At 46.8% G+C, this 18,506-nt stretch overlaps 5 protein-coding genes across 5 annotated transcripts; 2 read left to right on the plus strand and 3 right to left on the minus strand.

The window, feature by feature from the left end:
• Positions 1-2,911: 2,911 nt before the first annotated feature.
• Positions 2,912-4,996, minus strand: EsH8_VII_001104 (uncharacterized protein; the record flags this gene model as incomplete). Its single annotated transcript, XM_083271237.1, has 1 exon — positions 2,912-4,996. One exon carries the CDS (start codon positions 4,994-4,996, stop codon positions 2,912-2,914), a length of 2,085 nt encoding a protein of 694 aa, XP_083128794.1.
• Positions 4,997-6,273: 1,277 nt separating this feature from the next.
• EsH8_VII_001105 (polyamine acetyltransferase) lies at positions 6,274-7,174 on the minus strand (the record flags this gene model as incomplete). Its single annotated transcript, XM_083271238.1, has 3 exons — positions 6,274-6,297; positions 6,361-6,852; positions 7,073-7,174. 3 exons carry the CDS (start codon positions 7,172-7,174, stop codon positions 6,274-6,276), a joined length of 618 nt encoding a protein of 205 aa, XP_083128795.1.
• Positions 7,175-9,538: 2,364 nt separating this feature from the next.
• On the plus strand, positions 9,539-14,932 carry EsH8_VII_001106 (P-loop containing nucleoside triphosphate hydrolase protein; the record flags this gene model as incomplete). The annotated part of the gene is made up of 18 exons (XM_083271239.1): positions 9,539-9,670; positions 9,726-10,254; positions 10,313-10,536; positions 10,588-10,867; positions 10,918-11,151; positions 11,202-11,887; positions 12,062-12,224; positions 12,278-12,520; positions 12,578-12,776; positions 12,825-12,896; positions 12,949-12,999; positions 13,048-13,112; positions 13,162-13,346; positions 13,397-13,704; positions 13,867-13,992; positions 14,042-14,122; positions 14,191-14,371; positions 14,441-14,932. The coding sequence occupies 18 exons, from the start codon at positions 9,539-9,541 to the stop codon at positions 14,930-14,932; spliced, it is 4,251 nt and encodes a 1,416-aa protein (XP_083128796.1).
• Positions 14,933-16,108: 1,176 nt separating this feature from the next.
• Positions 16,109-16,637, plus strand: EsH8_VII_001107 (RidA family protein; the record flags this gene model as incomplete). The annotated part of the gene is made up of 3 exons (XM_083271240.1): positions 16,109-16,258; positions 16,325-16,477; positions 16,557-16,637. The coding sequence occupies 3 exons, from the start codon at positions 16,109-16,111 to the stop codon at positions 16,635-16,637; spliced, it is 384 nt and encodes a 127-aa protein (XP_083128797.1).
• A 650-nt stretch (positions 16,638-17,287) lies between these two features.
• Positions 17,288-18,205, minus strand: EsH8_VII_001108 (alpha/beta hydrolase; the record flags this gene model as incomplete). Its single annotated transcript, XM_083271241.1, has 1 exon — positions 17,288-18,205. The coding sequence occupies one exon, from the start codon at positions 18,203-18,205 to the stop codon at positions 17,288-17,290; it is 918 nt and encodes a 305-aa protein (XP_083128798.1).
• Positions 18,206-18,506: the final 301 nt, after the last annotated feature.

An 18,506-nucleotide genomic window follows, 5' to 3' on the forward strand; every position in this document is an offset into this window, starting at 1 on the left:
GGCCCATCGATTAGCATCGGAGGGTATCACCGCAAGGGCAATAACGCAGGGTAACAGCCATAACTGCACGAGTCCTCCAAGCAACGCTCGCTGGTTGATCCTTTCTGAAACCCATGTCAAGAGTAGCATCTGTATCGTTGTGTGTCAGTATCCTTTGCAGCACGAGTACAAAAGGTTCCTCATGCTTTCTTACGTTGATGGTTGTAGTAACTTGGCATGGAATGCTGAGCAGATTTGTGTCGAATGTGTCAAACCCAAGCTGTCTTAAAGTTAAAGTAAGGTATTGATCAGGCGGTCCTGCGGGAACCCCAAATGTAAGGCCAATAATGTAAATTGGCCATAAATCGTAGTCGCACAAAGATTCCCAGAGCATTTTGAAGGTAATCGCTTGCCTATTATGCATATCGCTCTTTGAAGGGTCATCTCGCAGAATTCGGTTGACCACAATCTTCTCCTCGTGCTCAGTAAACCAACCATTGGGTCGCCATGGCGCCTTGGTCTGAGTTGGAGATGGCACCATGACAAATATAGACCATATACCAATCAATAACGTCAGAATTCCCTCAAGAAGGAAAAGCCTAGGGCTAGTCAGTAGTCGTAGTATGGTAGAGAATAATCCGGCCTTACCAGCGCCATCCTTCGTACCCATGGTATCCTCGAAGCCTAAGAAGTCCGTATGCTAGCAGGGGAGCGACAACATCGGTCAAGCGATTTGCCATCCAGAAAAGCGCTAGACGGAAGGGCAGTTCGGTGCCTTTAAAAAAGTATGACATGTACTGACAGTAGGAAGTTAGCAAATAGTAAACAATCGCCGTTGGTATTTGGTTTAGCATGGACTAGAAGGCGAAGAGACTTGCCAGGATGACATCAGGGATGAAACCACCTTGGAGCATTCCAATCAGAGCACGGGTAGCTAGAAATGATGAACGCCCATTAAGCCAAAATTGAGCGGCGCTAACAATGCTCCAGAGAATCATTTGTGCCGGAATCCAACGATCGCTGTAGCAGGTTAATGCCAGTTCCAGTCAAAACTTTGCATCTGGGTATTGATTTGTTGACTTACGGTCCAATCTTTTTACTCACAAGTTGACTTGGTAACTCCGCCAAGAGAAACGTGACTCTGAATACCGTTTGGCCGAGATTGTAGTCATTGGTGTCCAGTCCGAGGTCTTCAAGGAAATTGTCCGAGTTGGCTTGGCTTATGTTGGAGCGGTCCAGGTCCAGAGCGAAGAAAGCGATGCAAGACCAAGCTGTCACCCTCCAATCGATTTTACGAATCAGAGGGTTCTCTTCTGCCCAAGTCCAACGAAAGTTGGGATCAAAACGATGGTAGTTCTCATATTTCTCGGAAGGTTCGAAGTATATAGCCAGCTCGGGGTCATCGAACACTGAAGGTTGAGTCGCAATATCTTCCGGCTTGTGCAAGGCTCTTTGACGGCGCCAAAAACTGGAAATGTTGGTGGCCGGCTTTTGCGAGGCTTGAGCTTCTGCTTCCCGTTCAAGGATTCGTTGCCGAATGTCGCTAGCGGTCTCAGAATCCAAAACCACAGCTTTCTCGTCTACATCTCTAGCTCTGTGGTTGTGCGTCGATGTTGGGATTGAAGCCTGAACATTGTCCTTTTCAACAGCCATATCGTTGACGGCGTGCAATATACGATTTAACCGAGGTCGAATTCTATGAACCTCATCTCTGCTCTAAGTAGACAACTGGTCTTCTTATACTGATATAAACCAACCCAAGACGTCACATGCTTTCCTGTTTAGCGACGAACTCTATCTACCTGAGCATCCATCGGACCGCTCGCTACGTTGCGTTATAATGCCGGCCAATTGTGTCATTTGTCCATCTTCGTATCGCGAGGCCTGGTTGGTTATGATACTCGTTGAAACCTCTTGGCGAATGGCATCAACCACGAAGATAATGGCAATTAGCAGGTAGCAGGCCTGCATCTTCAAATGGTGTGGGGGGAGATCCTCGCCGTCCATCTGTACTTCAAGCGGCCCCCACGACCGGCGGAATCTCCCTCAGTTGCACAATCTGTTCATTTATCCCCCTCGATTCCTGCCTAGTCAACGCCATGGTTTGTACACTGACATCTACGGTTTTGAATGAACCCATGCATTGGAACCTTTTGTGGGGTCCAACCTGAGAACCGTATGACACAAAAAGCTCTGTTCATGTAGAAATTCACTGAAATGGAGATCTAGTCGAGATACAACACTCGGGAAACAAGTGTCCCGCAATTAAATCAAAGATTGAACATGGCGTTGATGATGACATTGTGCGGGGAGATGACTATGCATCCCTTTTCTCCTGGAGATAGCACACGTTAGGTTCAGTCTCCCGGGACCGATTCCGGCGTGGGATCTGATTGGGGAAGTGCATGGCTTACCAAGACTTTTCATGTATGGTACGGGTTCTCTAGCAGTGATATGCGATAAGCGTCCTGATCTGCAATAGCCGGAAACCGTCGAGAATGGATGCCAAGTCTTTACAAACCGTATCCTATCACCAAATTCTTCAGGATTTGAGGTCTAAGTTTTTGCTACGCCAAAGTCGATGAATATGAATGTCGCGGTGGAGGAGGAAGACGAACTAGGCTGAACTAAAGGTGGCCGTACATGTTCCTTTGTTACATAGTTGCTGCAAGTAGTCATTAGAATTATTGTGCGAATTCATCGATTCCAAGCTGCTGGATAAGAACACGGGCCCAAAGTAGAACACCAAAATCCATGACAAAAGTGAAAAGTAAGTTGCCAGATTGCTTTCAAACCAGATAGATACAACCAAGACCAAGACAAGAGAGGAAGTTTACATTACAACCACCCGCAAGTGGTGAATGAACCTTTCAGTCATATCTAAGAGCACAATCGCTGCATGTACGCTACAAAATGTGCCACAATTTCTCCCCTACAATGAGAACAAATTGTCTTCTTCGATCTGTAAAAGATGTGCCAAAGCCCAATCTTGATCATTCGCATAGGGATCCTTGTAGTGCGCAGCTTTGCCATTGACGGAACGCGGATAGATCCATGCACAAGACCCTCTGCCTCCAGGAGTGAACAGTGCAAAATTGGCTCGAATAATACCGTCTGAAGTATCTTCATAGACGGAATCGCCGGTTGCCTTACTAAGGTGGTGCAGTGCGATGGCGTTCAAAGTACTCCAGTAGTGAGGGAACGTGTCTCCCCAAGTACGATCTTTGCCGAACCAGTGACCATCCCAATGCCGGATGGCGACATCATGAATTCGATAATCAGGTTGTTTTCCAGCAAATCGAAGGAGCACCTCAATCTGCGACTTCGCGGCAGAAAGCCAAGTCTCGTCGCCGGTAGCCCGATATAGCTCCAATAGTATGTTTGCTGCAGGAGCAACGATGGATTGCTCGAAGTTGACTTCAAAAGGAGGGTAGTTTGTTCCTCGCTCCAATATAATCTGGCCATGAGAGACGAATAGTTCCTTGGCCCGATCGTAGTCCTTCCTGTCACCTGATGCCTCGAGGGTGCGAAGTCCCTCAAGGATGGGCAAGCCAATGGCATAAAGTGACGAGCCGCCTTCATCGTAGAAGTTTTCGAGAGTCTCCATGAACCTCGAAATTGGGGACTTGCCAGAAACAGCTGGTATTCCATTGGCTGCGGCGACTAGGTGAAGTTGCAGGACCCATGACCAATTGTAGAGGCGCTTATTACTGTAAGTGCCGGTTCCAACCGGAGCGTCATATACAAAACCGGTCTCGTTCTGGAGTTTAGTGCACACAAAAGAATAATATAGCGAGAAAGAGTCCCGCAGTCTGTTGTTTGGGTTCTTCTTCATCCAACGACCGATGAGAATACCCATACCCACACGTTCACGCCCCGCATTCCGGTCTTGATGCGTTTCGTAAAACGGCGGTGCTTCGGCCTGGTTATCGTAAACGACGTATGCTCCATAAAGAAAACTGTCATGTTCTGTAACCTGTTGTTTCTCTAATATAAAATTGATTCGACTCTCAATAAGATCGTCGTAACTTGGGGTGGTATTGAGGAAGACGAAAGACTCTCTCTGTTCATCACCTGCACTGGTGGAAATACGCAAAGTTTTCTCGCCCATGTCTCCAGCATGATGAACAAAAGAGAAAGCCGAGCCATCACGCTGGACAGGGCTTCCGTTCACCTTGGTTTTCAAGTTGACAGCAGCGGCACCGCCCGTCATTCGAATCTTAACGGACTCTCCATCCAAGAGCGTGTGCCTCGGAATATCGACACGAATAAACTGAGACGAGCGGCATATGCATTGCGCAAAGAAGTCTTCCCAACCATTATGCCAGAACAGTGACCACTCTATGATGCTGGATTGGCCGGGTTCGAGAACTGGGATGGATGGATGAAGGAGAAAAACGCCTCTGGTGTTGGAATGAGTTACCTCATCACGAGACTCGATGCTGTACCCTGATAGCGATCCTTTCGTAAGAACGAGACCTAAATCCCGACCATGTCCCCCCATTTGGCTAAGTTTCACCCATGATGAGCTCCCACCATTTGCCCAGACATGGGCATGTGTCCGGAAGCGCAGCGCTTCAGCAGTGTTGGTGTAGTGGTCATTGAACGGTGTATAGATTGCCAATGATGTCTCTCCCTTCGCAGCAAGATTAAGTGGAGAGTCGCCATGGTTCTGGAACTTGTAAGTTTCCGTAAATGACTTTGTTCGGTCATCAAGATGGCGGTTGACAATGAGCTCCAAGGGACCGGAGCGATATGTGGCGACCATAGCATCGCGGCTGCTCGATGATTCGATTCTCGGGCTGTTCCAGACAGCCCGATGGAGTAAATTGGCACCAAGGTCTGCGAACCCCAGTCCCCAGCGACTTCCCAAAGGTTGCCACGGTGCATTCACTGGAGAGCTGACCCAGTTCAATGGGAGTTCGGCGCTAGGATCTGCAATCCCCAGGACGGCCCCAGTAGCTCGGTCGATGTGGACACGAAAGTCCGTGCTAGAGAGATCAATTGTTCGGACCATGATTCCAGCGGGGTAGTAAGGTATCGTGTCAGGATGATTGATGGTGAAGTTGGATAGCGTTGCAATTCCAGATGACACGTAGCGACGATGCTATCTCAGACCTGGCGTACTGAGAAGTAAGACAATGAGATCATGAGACGAACTTTAATGCACACCCCGCCAATCCCCCGCCCTGTCGGAGATAGCGGAAGAGGCGAGCTCAGGGACCCTACTGCATACAACCTAACTACCTAAAGTGCACAACATACCGTACTATGGGCTAATTAAGCGGTGTTGGGCGGCAGCCCGTAAGATTTAGCTTCCTACAGCCGCTACCGTTCGCTGCTGTGCCGCTTATACTCCCTCAGCGCGTTGCTTTTTTCATCTTAGCGCTTAGATTTTATCAACCCGTAAACAAACAGGACTATATTGACGAAACATTCCGTGTAAGCTCTCCGTAGCTGTCAAAATCAAGACATGGCCATAACCACCTACAAACACTGTGTAGCATCAAGATCCCTACGAAATTGAACGACTCTGGTAGTTCCGCAGTACCGGTGGAACATTAATACCGCCGGGGAAAGCTTATAACTTGGCGGCTAATATCCAACTATCTTTAAATCATCTTTGACTCGAGAGGCAACACGAAAGAAGCTTATCTACCCCGGAGGACTCCAGGCGAACCCGCGGAGTTGAGGAAACGCATAGATATAAAGGAGACAATATACTAATGTCATGAACTTGCATACCCGCTCATCTTCACCCTTTATACTAAGAGATCAGAGATCTTAGCATCACCAACTCATTTGCTGCCTTCTGCCTACTCTAAGGTATATATTAAAGTATTTCCATCACAATGGAGCTATCCATAGCTGCATCCTTTGCCATCGTCTTATCCGCCCTCAGCACCGGAGCGAACGCAAGATGCGGTCCCCGTGATAGTCTTTGTTGGTGACTTGAGTTTTCGATGCTTCGAAGTGAGCCTGAACACACCCGTATGCTGCGATACGATTGATTGTATCGAATAAGTATGTCGCAGCCAGAAAGACAGTACGTTCTTATATCTGCCATGACATCAATGTAGATCCGTCATCAGTATTCCATATCATTCTTTGTTAGCATTAAACAGGGTTTCCTGTTATATAGTAGCTGTTTATATCTTAAAAGACCCCGATTTGCCTTTTTCTGCTCAGTGTCGCCTTGGATACTGAACATACGTTCACTCAGGTGGGGGCGACGAGCAAATAGCTTGCTGGAATCATTTGTAAAACTACTGCTTGTATATACTATGCACATATTTAGACCGAACCGAATTCATAAGCCTTGAATCACCTCTATTGTTAGAAATATTACGCAAGCGACAAGCAGATACGAGAGGAACATACCAGATCATGCCATGCAACTCCAGCGTACTCAGACTCGCTCTTTCCGTAGTGTGTGAAACCAAGCTTCTCGTAGTAGGGGACGAGTCTGTCGTATGTGAGAATAGAAATTCTGTCTGCGTGTCCAGCCCGTCTCATACTATCAATGTAAGATTGCATGAGTCTTTTGCCAAAACCCAGCTTCTGGTAAGAGGGTGAGACAGCTAGCGAGTGCAAAGTGATGGTTCTCCCCTCGGGTCTGTGCCCGACGTCGTACGTAGCCGTAGGATCCGCCTTCCACATGGCTGGGAAGGCCATGTCCTCATCTTTGACAACCGAAGAAGTTGACTTGGTAGAAATAGTGTGCGCGATGAGTTCATCTTTGCTACACTCAGCAGGTGCCTTATCCAGGATGGGAACGTCTCCTTGCTGCTGGGTCCTCTCAACATCACCCGTTCCCCCACGAACGAATAGACCCAGACAAAGTTCCGGGCATACTGTCAATCGGTACTCAATCTATGACCACTCTGATGTTAGAATGAGTCAAATGGTATTGCAGAATTCAAGTTGGAGTAAGTGGCGCTGTCGCCAATGAAACCAAAAGTTTACGCAGACAGAATTAAGCTCATGTGGAGAGATTCAGAGGGTGAACAGTGGTATGGAGGAATAATTAGATACAGACCACCGGATTCGTGAGTTTTGGTCAAAGCAAGGACATTTTAGTGCAACCACGTACCTTTTCAAAACTTGCTGCCTCGGCAGGGGGAAAAGCCGCAGATTCGACAACGACGCATCGATCAAGGTCGCCAATGGACAATGGCCGAATATATAATTCCATGATTGACTTCTTCCAAACCTCTTTATTAAAAAGGCGATGCGAGATATGTCGAGATGACTGTAGAGCAACTAACTGTACGAATTCGAGTTCAAATGAACAAAAAGCAAATGGTGACGTGTAGGTGTGATAAAAATTGAACGAACCCAGAGTGACACACACGGAGGGCACCCCAGGGGTCCACAACACCCCGCTCTCAATGCGGGGGGATTGCTCCATTGCGGCGGGTTACCTTTGTCTCCGATCCGCAGGATCATCCTCCTTTTAGTACTCCCCACGTACGACAACCTAATTTACCATGTCGCTGTTTATCAATTTTTATCAGTTTATCACTTGATTCGAAGTGTCGCTTGCATGTAGATTCGATTGCGGAGACGAACCAGAGAGTTGACACACCGTTTATCCTGACATGCAATACGAAGCTGGCTGGGCCTGCGGCGTTGGCTCCCTATCTATTGTCGACTGGCCGATATGATATGCTATTGCAAGGGATTAACTACACAGGCACTGTCAAGCTTGCCAGAGCCAATGCTCGAAGCTGTGACTATATAATTAGGCAAAAAGAATGTTGGTTGCCTATATTCTCCTGCAGCAGCGGCGCGCCGTGCTTAGCGACTCTCGTTCGGTATGTCTAGCTGACAGTGGCTGAGGCTGGTCTACACTTGGCGATAGCTGTTATTCTATCATTCTTTGTATGATATGAGGTTGAACACGACTTGCTAAGCCTGCAAAATAGCTATTAGGCCCGCTAATTTGATAATGCGGCCAAAATTTTGCTGCCACTAAAATAATTCAGCCAGCATGCCTCATCTACAGATGAAATGGTATGTTCGAGTGAAGAAATACTAGCGAGAGCTTGGAATGGATGTAGTTTCGTTATAGATTTCCTAGCGTGACTTCGTCATAGCTTTGTTAGCAATTATTGGTGTTTTGCTTCGATGTTGGGTTACAATGACCCAAATACAACTACTAAGTATGTTGTTTCCTAGAACGCAGGAGTTCTTGAAAATTGCGACCAGTGCTGTCGATTGTCTGTACGATATAACCGATACTGTTTTTGCCCAGCTGCTCAAAGTTATTTGCACGTCCATTTCTCGCAATGGGGAGCCCTTTCACCCGATCATCAATGTGAAAACATGACACGATGGCGACGACACCGACGTCAAATGGATTGGAATATTTGGCCCCAACTGGCTGCTCTGTAGTTCTAATGATTCTGTTTGAGGAACGCTTTATCAGTTCGTCAGAATCAATGTCCCTCAATGATCTTGTTGAAACAGTGAATCAACGTATTTTGTATTGTCAGCGCTTTTGGCCCACAGACTCTATCCGGAACAGCATTATAAATATTAGGAGCCGCGTCGTTGCCGTATTCTATCCTGCGAGTAGAATCTCCTTTGGAGCATTTGCGGGCTTGGGTGCCTGCGGAAAGCTTGCGTTGGTGGAACTCGGGCGTGGCGCAATTGCAAGGGCTCTATGTTGTCAAGTCAAGGACAGTGGAGTTTCACCCATGTCTACAGGGAACATAGATCACCAGGGCTGGTTAGTTTACATTTCAATGTGAGACAAGGAAAATTACATGTCACCCCTCGAAGTGTTATTTTGCCGATGTGAACTTGCAGGGCGTGTTGGGACGTCGCCCACAACAAGTCATTCCTACCACTGTGTGTTGCGCTGTGCCACTATGAAGCATGAAGCCATTGTAAGCGTGATTGGAGGCATAGCCACTTGCCATTTTCGGACCGATGCACCATCACGGAGTTTCCGAGAGTTGCAGCCAGATCAGGGGTTGGGGAGACTGATATGTAGCATAAACCGACAGCAGTCAGCGATTGTGGGGTGATACGAATATATAGTGCAGATTCCAAGAAACCTGTTCAGCCCTCTTATCGCCACAAACATAGGCAATAATTAGAGGACAGCCAATCTCGCGCCTTTTGAGATTTCCAGCACCAACAGCGGCCATTTTCGGACCATTGCTCGCCCTGTTAGGGATCAGCTCCGGCCATTTGGGCCAATCAGGAAGGTGGCAGATGGGTACTCTCCACCCAATTCTCGTATCCAACCCTATTGTATGCACTCCTTGAAGCTGTTGCTTGCTACCCATCCCCGCGGATGTTGGGACGCGTCTTTGAGGCCTGGACTTGATCCCTGGGGGCTAGGATCGGATCCTTCTCGTCGATTACGAAAAAAAGGGTCAGAAACATCAGCCTCCTAAAGTACCCCACAGATCGCATACCTCAAGCTTCCTATTGCACCTCATCTTTCTCCTTCCTCGATTTCGGTGTGGTTGGACTTTCCGAGGGCGAAATATTGCTCTATTATCGGAATTTGACAGTCACCATGTTGGGCCAAGCTAGGCCAGTCATGTATCCCACACCCCAACATCTTTCTGCTGTCGCGTCCATCTTGTTTCTTTTTTTACTACCCTTCCGTCTATCAAAGCTTCTTACAGCAACGATCAAAGTGGTTCCAGAGCGTCGTGGTATTGCCAAACTAGTGCGTCATAGCCAGGCAAAGCATTGGGTGGCGCGGTGACTGACATCGAAAATAGATATTTGCGATTGTGCTCCTACTGGTCCAGTCAATAGTTCTGACCACAGCAGCATTCTCGACGTCCCAACTTGACATTGTCCTTTTTTCTGCCATTGCTTCCTTTATAGCATGTGTAGGCCTTTGTCCGTTGCTGGTTCTGGAGCACAGCCGGTCTGTTAAACCCTCCGATCTCGCAGTCGTCTATTTACTGGGGACTCTGGCATGCGATTCCATACAGTTGGGAACGACTGTCTATGGAAATGGGATCTCTGCGGTTGAAGGACCGGCCATCGCCAATATTTTCGTTAAGTTTGTGCTCTTGGTCACTGAAAGTCAAGGAAAAGGAACAATTCTGCGAGGTCCCCATGGTCAATGGCCCCCAGAACTGTTGGCCGGCATTTTGGATAGGACATTCTTTTGGTGGATCAATTCGATTCTAGCGCAAGGAAATCAGAAGATTCTTACTGAGGACAATCTTCCACCACTTGACCCCCAGTTGTCGTCAGAACTGTTGCGCCACAGGGCATTAAAGGCATGGGATCAGAGAGGTAGTCATGGCTCAAATCGTATGACAAGATCTGCCATGGTTGTCTAACAGGTTTATAGTCAAACCGGAGAAAAAGACCACACTGCCAAAGGTTGTGGCATTGAGCATGCTGTCGCACTTTCTCGCTCCGATTATACCTCGACTTTTCCTTATTGCCTTTCGTTACGCCCAGCCAGTTCTTATCGGCACTGCGATCCGCCATATAAACAACTCAGCTGGTAAACCTTTGGAGAATGGGTACTTGGTAATCCTGATGGCTGTGATCGTCTATGTGGGCTTAGCGGTAAGTATGCTCCTTTAGATTCTGTGTGTTTGATTACTAACTGGCATTTAGATATCTAAGACGGCTTACCAGCACAGTCTGAATCGGCTCAAGATCATGATCAGAGGCGCTGTTGTTGGTTTAATTAACAACAAGTTGCTTAGCCAGCGGTCTAGCAGCTACGACGATGGAAGAGCCGTGACATTAATGAGTACAGACGCAGCCAATGTCGGCCAAGCAGCATCAATGTTCCATGAGACATGGGCGCAGATCATCGAGGTTGTGTTGGGTCTGGCGATGTTAGCCCGAGAAGTCGGATGGGTTTGCCTAGTCCCACTTGTCATCATATTTTGTGAGTTGTATCAATTATTTACAACAGGGAGAAGCTAACCACAATCAAAGTCTGCTCCAGAATGAGTCGGTATTTGGCAAAACATCTTCAGGGCAAACAAAAAGACTGGAGCGTGGCTACTCAAAAACGAATTGCCATGACGACATCGATGCTTTCCTCGATCAAAAGCTTGAAGATGCTTGGAGTTACTGCACAAACAGAATCTCTTATTCAAGACCTGCGACTTCAGGAGCTAAATATGGCCAAAAAGGTCAGGTGGATGATGGTTGCCTATAATGCAAGCGGTATGTTCTTGTGTTAAATGAAAATTTGATCCATTATCTGACTGCTACAGCGAATGCTCTCGGAATATTCTCGCCGATTATTACATTGGTGCTGTTTGTTCTCGTCGCAAGATTGAATGGGTCTGCGCTCGACACCGAGACCGCGTTTACGACCACTGCACTCCTTGGATTGGTGACTCATCCTGCGAATATGATCATGTCGATTATACCAAATGCGATTGGCTCATTAGCCGCTTTTGAGCGAATCCAGCAATATCTTGTCCAGCCTTCTCGAAGTGATCAGAGGCTGGTTCTGAGAAAGATAGACGACAGTCCCGGTGATATTTCGCCGGCCATTTGCTTTAAAGACGTTAACATTCAAAATAATACGTCCACCTCTCCAATTCTCTCAAATATCAACCTCCTCATCAACAGAGGGTCAATAGTTATTTGCTCAGGACCGGTGGGGAGCGGTAAAACGACACTTGCTAAATCACTTGCTGGGGAACTTCCCACGGCTGGTGGGACAATATCAGTGTCATCAAAACGTATAGCTTACTGTGAACAGCTACCTTGGCTACCGAGTGGGACTCTTAAAGAAGTTGTCTGTGGATTTTTGCCAGAAGAACCAAGCTGGTATGAACAAGTCATTCGACTTTGTTGCCTTGACGAGGACCTGTTGGAACTTCCCAATGGAGACGATACGATGATCGGAAGCCGTGGCTTGAACCTTTCTGGCGGACAACGACAGCGCTTGGTATGTACTCATTCTAGTTTTCTCCTCGTATTTCATGCCATGCATCGACCTAAAATGGCTTATCGTTAAAGCCATTCTAAGTTGCGCTATGTTGCTCGGTTGTATCAGAACCCCGCTCTGTTATTGAGACACCCTATCAAAGACTGCGGAACATCTTTGCTAATGGCGTTACAGGCCCTTGCCCGTGCTGTATATGCCCGCTGCGAGATTGTGCTTTTGGACGATAGTTTTAGTGCTCTTGACGCCAAGACAGAAAACCGAGTCGTCGAAAACCTCTTAGGTCCCACAGGTCTCTTCAGAAAAATGGAGACAACTGTCTTTCTCATATCCAACTCTAGTAAGTGCAAGAAGGCAGTCCCTTATAACTAGAAGAATGCTTATAGAATACAGCTACCCATTTCCACCTCGCCGACTGGTTAGTCATCCTCGGAGATGGTACTGTCACATACCAAGGAACGTGGACTGGCTTCACACAAGACCCAAAACAAAGTCTCAAAGTTCAAATCAACGAGACGAAGCAGAGCGCCACCGAAGAACAACCACGAGTGGACAAGACCGTTCAGAAACAGAATCTTAAAGTAGCCGAAGCAGTCTCAGATCTAAGCAGAGCAACTGGCGACTTTTCACTTTATGGTACAGTTATGACCTATTTCCATGGATGACTAATACTGATCTAACTCTCTCGAATAGGGTATTATCTGCAGGCAGTAGGATTCCGAAACTTCTTCATTCTTCTCGCCTGCACATCAGTATATTCATTCTTTATAACATTTCCCCAGTATTGGCTGCAGAAGTGGACAGAAGCGCCAGACTCCCAAACAATGTTTTACGTTGGAGGCTATCTCATTCTATCTCTAATAGCATGGACTTCAACCAACGGTTCAATGTGGTGAGTGCAACGCCTACCACTGGTCACGGAAATACTGAAGTAGCCAAGGTCTACGCACATTCTTATTGCACCAGAGTCAGGAGCTGAGCTCCATCGCCGGCTTCTTTCTACCATTATTGGGTTCATGAATTTCCACCCTGATCGCTGCTGCCAGTATGCTAATGAAGGATAGGGCTCCATTGTCATATTTCTCGAAGACTGACACAGGTGTTATACTGAATCGGTTAGTCAGCGCATCCTCTAAGACATGCCGCGTACTGACTTGTTACAGTTTCAGTCAAGATATGCAGTTGGTTGACAGGCAATTGCCGCATGCCATTCTGTCTATGTCGAATCGTAAGTCCTTCCGAGACCTCTTTAAAGCCCATTTTAATTGTGAGTGCAGAAATCTTCAAGCTTCTAATGCAAACTATTTTGCTTTTTAGCGCACAAAGACTAATGGCGCTGTCACTTCCCTTTTGTGTGGCAATTGTGTATCTGGTGCAAAAAATATATTTACGGACGTCACGACAACTGCGACTACTGGACCTCGAGTCACAGTCGGCAGTATACTCAAGTTTTCTTGAATCGGTATAGCTCACCTGTGATCCTTAGTTAGTATTTGCCTAACTGTGTCGCAGTCTGAAGGTGTTACGACAATCCGGGCATTTGGCTGGGAGAAAGAAGTCGAGCATGCTAACGTCAGTTGTCTGGACAAATCTCAGCAGCCGTCTTACATCCTCTTCTGTCTTCAGCAGTGGCTGAGTATCGTTCTCGACCTCATCGTTGCTTCAATAGCCACGGGCCTCATAACTCTTGCCATTCTAATCAAGGGAACGACAACAGCAGGGCAGATCGGGATGGCGCTGAATATTGTGCTGGTTGCGAACACGACCCTCCTGAGTCTTGTGACATCTTGGACAAACATGGAAATATCTCTAGGTGCCATGTAAGCCTTCCTATTAAGCCCCCCTCTCCACCCTCTCCAGTTATGTTTCAGTCTAAATGGGTCTTATTCTATACTCCCTTCAAGGTTTCTTACTTATACCTGGCAAATCATACTATTTTTCGTAGGCACATATTTGCTGCATATGCACTAATGACTTGATAGATCCCGTCTGAAGAACCTAGAGGTGGAAACACCAAAAGAGGACAAACCATGTGAAGATTATGTGCCTATCGAGAGTTGGCCATCATCTGGGTCTGTCGAAGTTGATAAGGTCACAGTAGCGTACAAGTAAGATAAGTTTTAATTGCAGGATTATTTATGATCTAACTCTGTTTAGCCCCGAGGCACTTGCTTTGCAGGATGTTACCATGAAGATTTCAGCAGGCCAGCAAATAGTTATTTGCGGCCGAACAGGCAGGTATGTGTTTTACATTATAGTTGCTATCTTACTTTGTACGCAAGCTAATACGTTTTGGCGGGTTATAGTGGAAAGAGCACTTTGCTTCTCACTCTCTTGCGTCTTTTAGACACACAATCAGGGAGAATCACAGTCGATGGAATTGATCTGAGTCGGGTTCCACGCTCATTGATTCGAAAGAGGTGCTTTATTACGGTCTCTCAAGATTCCTTTGTTCTCGGACAGGCCAGTCTTCGCTTCAATTTGGATGTAAGATGAACACATTAGATTTGCATTTGTCGCTTGCAGAAAGTATTCGCTAATTAGATAATTACCTAGCCTTCTGCTTCACTCCCGGACGAAACCGTTGTCGCAACTCTTCAAAGAATATCCCTGTGGTCGCATTTTGTACCAGAAGGCTCCTTAACGACAAACACCCAGCAGATCTTGGACACTTCCATTTCTTCCCTGCCGCACATGTCTACCGGCCAGTCGCAAATATTTGCACTAGCCCGGGCGATCCTTCAACTTCAGTCTCTTAATCATCCACTCAGTCTTTCGAGAACCCAAAGCAACGGTAGAAAGATCATGCCAATTATTTTGCTGGACGAGGCTACATCTTCACTCGACCTAGAGACTGAAACTGCCATACGCAGCATCATACAGGAAGAGTTTGTTGAGAAGGGACACACTGTTATTGCCATCACACACAGGTTGAACGGTGTGGCTGAAAGTATGCGATCAGGCCAGGATACTGTAGTCTTGTTCTCTAAAGGAAAGATTGAGAAATCCGGTGAGCTAGGGGACGTTCTGAACATAACGATTCAATAGAGGAAGACGTCACGCCTTGGTTGCATGTAGGTTTGTAGTGGTAGATAAAACTTTAGACCCCTGATAGTCGGCCTGGTATAGCCCACCCTATGCAAAAGCAAACCACAGTACGTACGTATAACCTTGTAATATAGCACTTTTGGCCTATGATAAATCTTAAATTTCAATGCTGCTGAAAATTCTCGATATTGTGGAACGACTGGCTTGGGTGGCATGTATTCTTGATCAACCCTACAAGTTTGTTAGTTGTCAGTTCATTATCCATAATGATTTGCGGTCAAAGAATACAGCTCTAGAGCTTTTTAAGTGCTATTTAACTTTATGAACTATTACAACACTCATTGAGAGCATCTCCGTAATCAAGGTTGACAGTACATGGCATCGTGTAAAAGTACAACGATGAGTGTGTTAGTAAATATTATGACTGTTTAGCGTCATTGTGTTTTGGTTTTCGGGTTGGTCGAATCCTGTTTCATGAGCTGTCCGCGTGTCTCCCCACAGCCTCGCCGTGCTACCGGCTACCTATCATTATATTTTCCCATGTTAGAACTAAAACGGTTGCCGTGAATTAATTATTCAATTAGAAAGACAGGAACCCCAGTTTTTTTTCTTTCCAAAGACGCAAGGAAACTTAATATTTGGGCAAGGTGGACTTCGGGAGTAAACTTGGGTCATGGTTTCCACTAGCCGACAACTTCCCCATATTTAGTTATGTCGGCTTACGATACGACGACCGAGACTGACGAAACTGGCGGGCACGTTTCCATCAGCTAGTTTGCGGCCACTGCCTTTTTTCAAGCGTATAACCCGGCGCCATCCCTACTTCCAACTCCGAGGGCCGAGAGAGAAGCTAAAGTTTTGGAACCCCTGTCCCAATTGAGTAGTATAGGTCTCGATTAATTAGGCGGGGAATCTGTGACGCCTCATCGGCACTTTGTTCTCGCCACCACCTGCCGATGGCCATGACGATACATTTGTGCCCACCGAACTCCGAAGGCTATGCGTATTGTCAATGGCGGCATCGAAACTTGCCGAGGTAATGTAGATTGGTTCACTCCAGCGCAAATGGGACAGCGCACTTGGGTATCAGATAAAACGCCGGAATGTTCGACGTTTTCAGGTGTCCCAGTATTTCCCATCCTCAATCTCAACACACGCAACTCAATTTACATTACGATGGCTCCCATAGAAGCAGTTCAAGCCGGCCCAAAGCTGGGATCTTTCTCCCCGGCCATTAAAGTCAACGGTTTAGTCTATACCTCTGGATTCATAGGCGTCGATTTGTCGGCCATGAAACTTGTCGACGGCACGACTAAAGATCAAACGGTAATGCATTTAGGTAGTTTTGATTTAAACGATTACCCTATATGCTGACAGATATGCAACTCCCAGGTCCAAGCTCTGAAGCTTATATCAGGTGTTCTTGAGGCTGCTGGAACATGTCTCAAGAACACAGCCAAGGTGACTGTCTACCTGACATCCGAGGATGACTATGAGCTCTTTAATCGAGGGTTCGACGAGGTGGTCACCTGGGACCCGAAGCCGGTGAGTTGAGGGACTACCCACATAAGTCTTACCACAGAGGAAAGTCTGCGTATTGACAAGTTTGATTTTGCGACCACAGGCGCGGAGCACTGTATTCGTCAAGTCGCTTCTGTATGGGGCTTCTGTTGAAATTGAGGTTGTGGCAGCTCAGGATTCTTGACTATATGGACGGCTATAGCATGAACAATGTACATACTATTCCAAAAATATAGGGCATGAGCTGATTTATTCTATACGCTTTTATCAATTTTGGATGGGATGATAATCTTTAGATGTTTGGTCGGCGAAAGGATGCAGAGAATTTAACTTCGATGGTTACGACAATGTGGTTGCAGCCCGTAGAAAGATTGCTGACCTTGAATCTCATCGCGCATCCTTTCCAAGTTAACTTGTTTCGCTTTTGAAAAACTCCTGGAGTTACTCAAAAATGTGATTAAAAACTCACGTTTTGTCAGTTTCCGATGATCAACGGGTCAAGTATGAATGTCACTCACGTCCGCAAAAGCTACCGCGAAAGTTTTCCTATATTGAATCCCAATGCAGTATTTACACCTCCAAAACCCATTCCCCCTTAACAGTCCCAGTCTCATTCTTTCCAAGAGTCCATAAAATGCTTTCGGCAAACACTGCGTCCCACTTCTTACACTGTGGGAGGTCGTTAAAAAGACGGAAAGCATGTGGAAGACCCTGAAATATATGAACTTTGGTTTCTGTCCTGTTTCTGTTAGCTAAAAAGAATATTTGGAATCTCGAACTGACCAACACAGCGAGACTAAAATTTTAGGATTGTGGATGACGACAAGTCAGTACTTACCCTAGACGCTCCAGTATCTGGGCATAAAGTAGACCTTCGTCTCGAAGAATATCTTTCCCATGAACAACAATGGCCGTCCTGGGAAGAGCTGCTAAAACCTCGTCGTTGGCGAAGAGAAAGTTGTTGAAGGAATCCTTGGGGTCGGTAGCTGCATACAACCCAGTGAACAGATCTAGCCTAACCTTGGGAAGCGTAGGCTCGAGGGCGTTTTGCACAATAGAGCTTCTCTCACGATTCTGAAGGAGATCAAAGGGGAACTGATCATGTGTGACCAGCCAAGGTGCTATGAGTACCTGGCCATTGATTCGTTGAGGTCTATTCTCCTTCAGCGCTAGGCAGGTCTCGGCGAGTGTAACTGATGCCGCCAGGGTGGCACCTGCTGAGACTCCACCTAATGAAATCTGCGTCGGATCGATGCCCAGTTCTTTTCCGTGAGCAAGAATCCATTCGAATCCATCCCATGAATCGTTATGCTGCGTTGGGTGCTTGTACTCCGGAGTGTGGCGGTAGCAGACATGTAAAACAGTCATGTTGAGAGAATGGGTGAGTAGCGATGCCAAAGGCAGCTCGCTATCCAAGGACCCGATGAGCATGCCGCCTCCATGATAGTACAACAAAGCAGGTGTGACCTCTTCAAGTGGTAGGTTGATGGGACGATATGCGCGAAGGTAGATGATTTGTCCATCCCTAGTCGGAATAAGGTGGTCGGTATACCTGACGACCTTATCCAGTCCGAGGAAGTGGAACATCTTAGTAGACATGGCGTCACGCTGCTTATTAGACTCGTCGCGCAACTTAATGGGGTCGTCTGGGAAAAGTTTCACATCGTAGCCATGCTTTGCTGCCTGTGGGTTCTTCTCCAACAGCTCCAACCACTCCGGGACAGGTTCCGAATATTTAGAGAAGTCAGCCATAGTGAAAAGTCTTTTGTGATTCTGATTTCAAAGAGGTATGTTGGAGAGATACTTCCAGCCTTGAAAGAAGCGGCAACGATATATATAAATGATACAATATCAGCATAGTTTGTCGCGACTATTAGTTCTTTCGGGGCTCGGGAGGTGTTGTGATCAGCACCACCATCTCCCTCGGATATCGGCTCTCGTAAGATTTTAGGTGCCGATTTGGGACTTAGTCTGGTTCGGACTTCGGAACCTCAACACATGAACTCATCCACCCCGATAACGACGTCCGCCGAGAATAACACAGCTGGATAGC

The sequence above is a fragment of the Colletotrichum jinshuiense genome, chromosome 7 (genome assembly GCF_051148585.1).
Source record: "Colletotrichum jinshuiense chromosome 7, complete sequence".
NCBI classification, from domain to species: domain Eukaryota; kingdom Fungi; phylum Ascomycota; class Sordariomycetes; order Glomerellales; family Glomerellaceae; genus Colletotrichum; species Colletotrichum jinshuiense.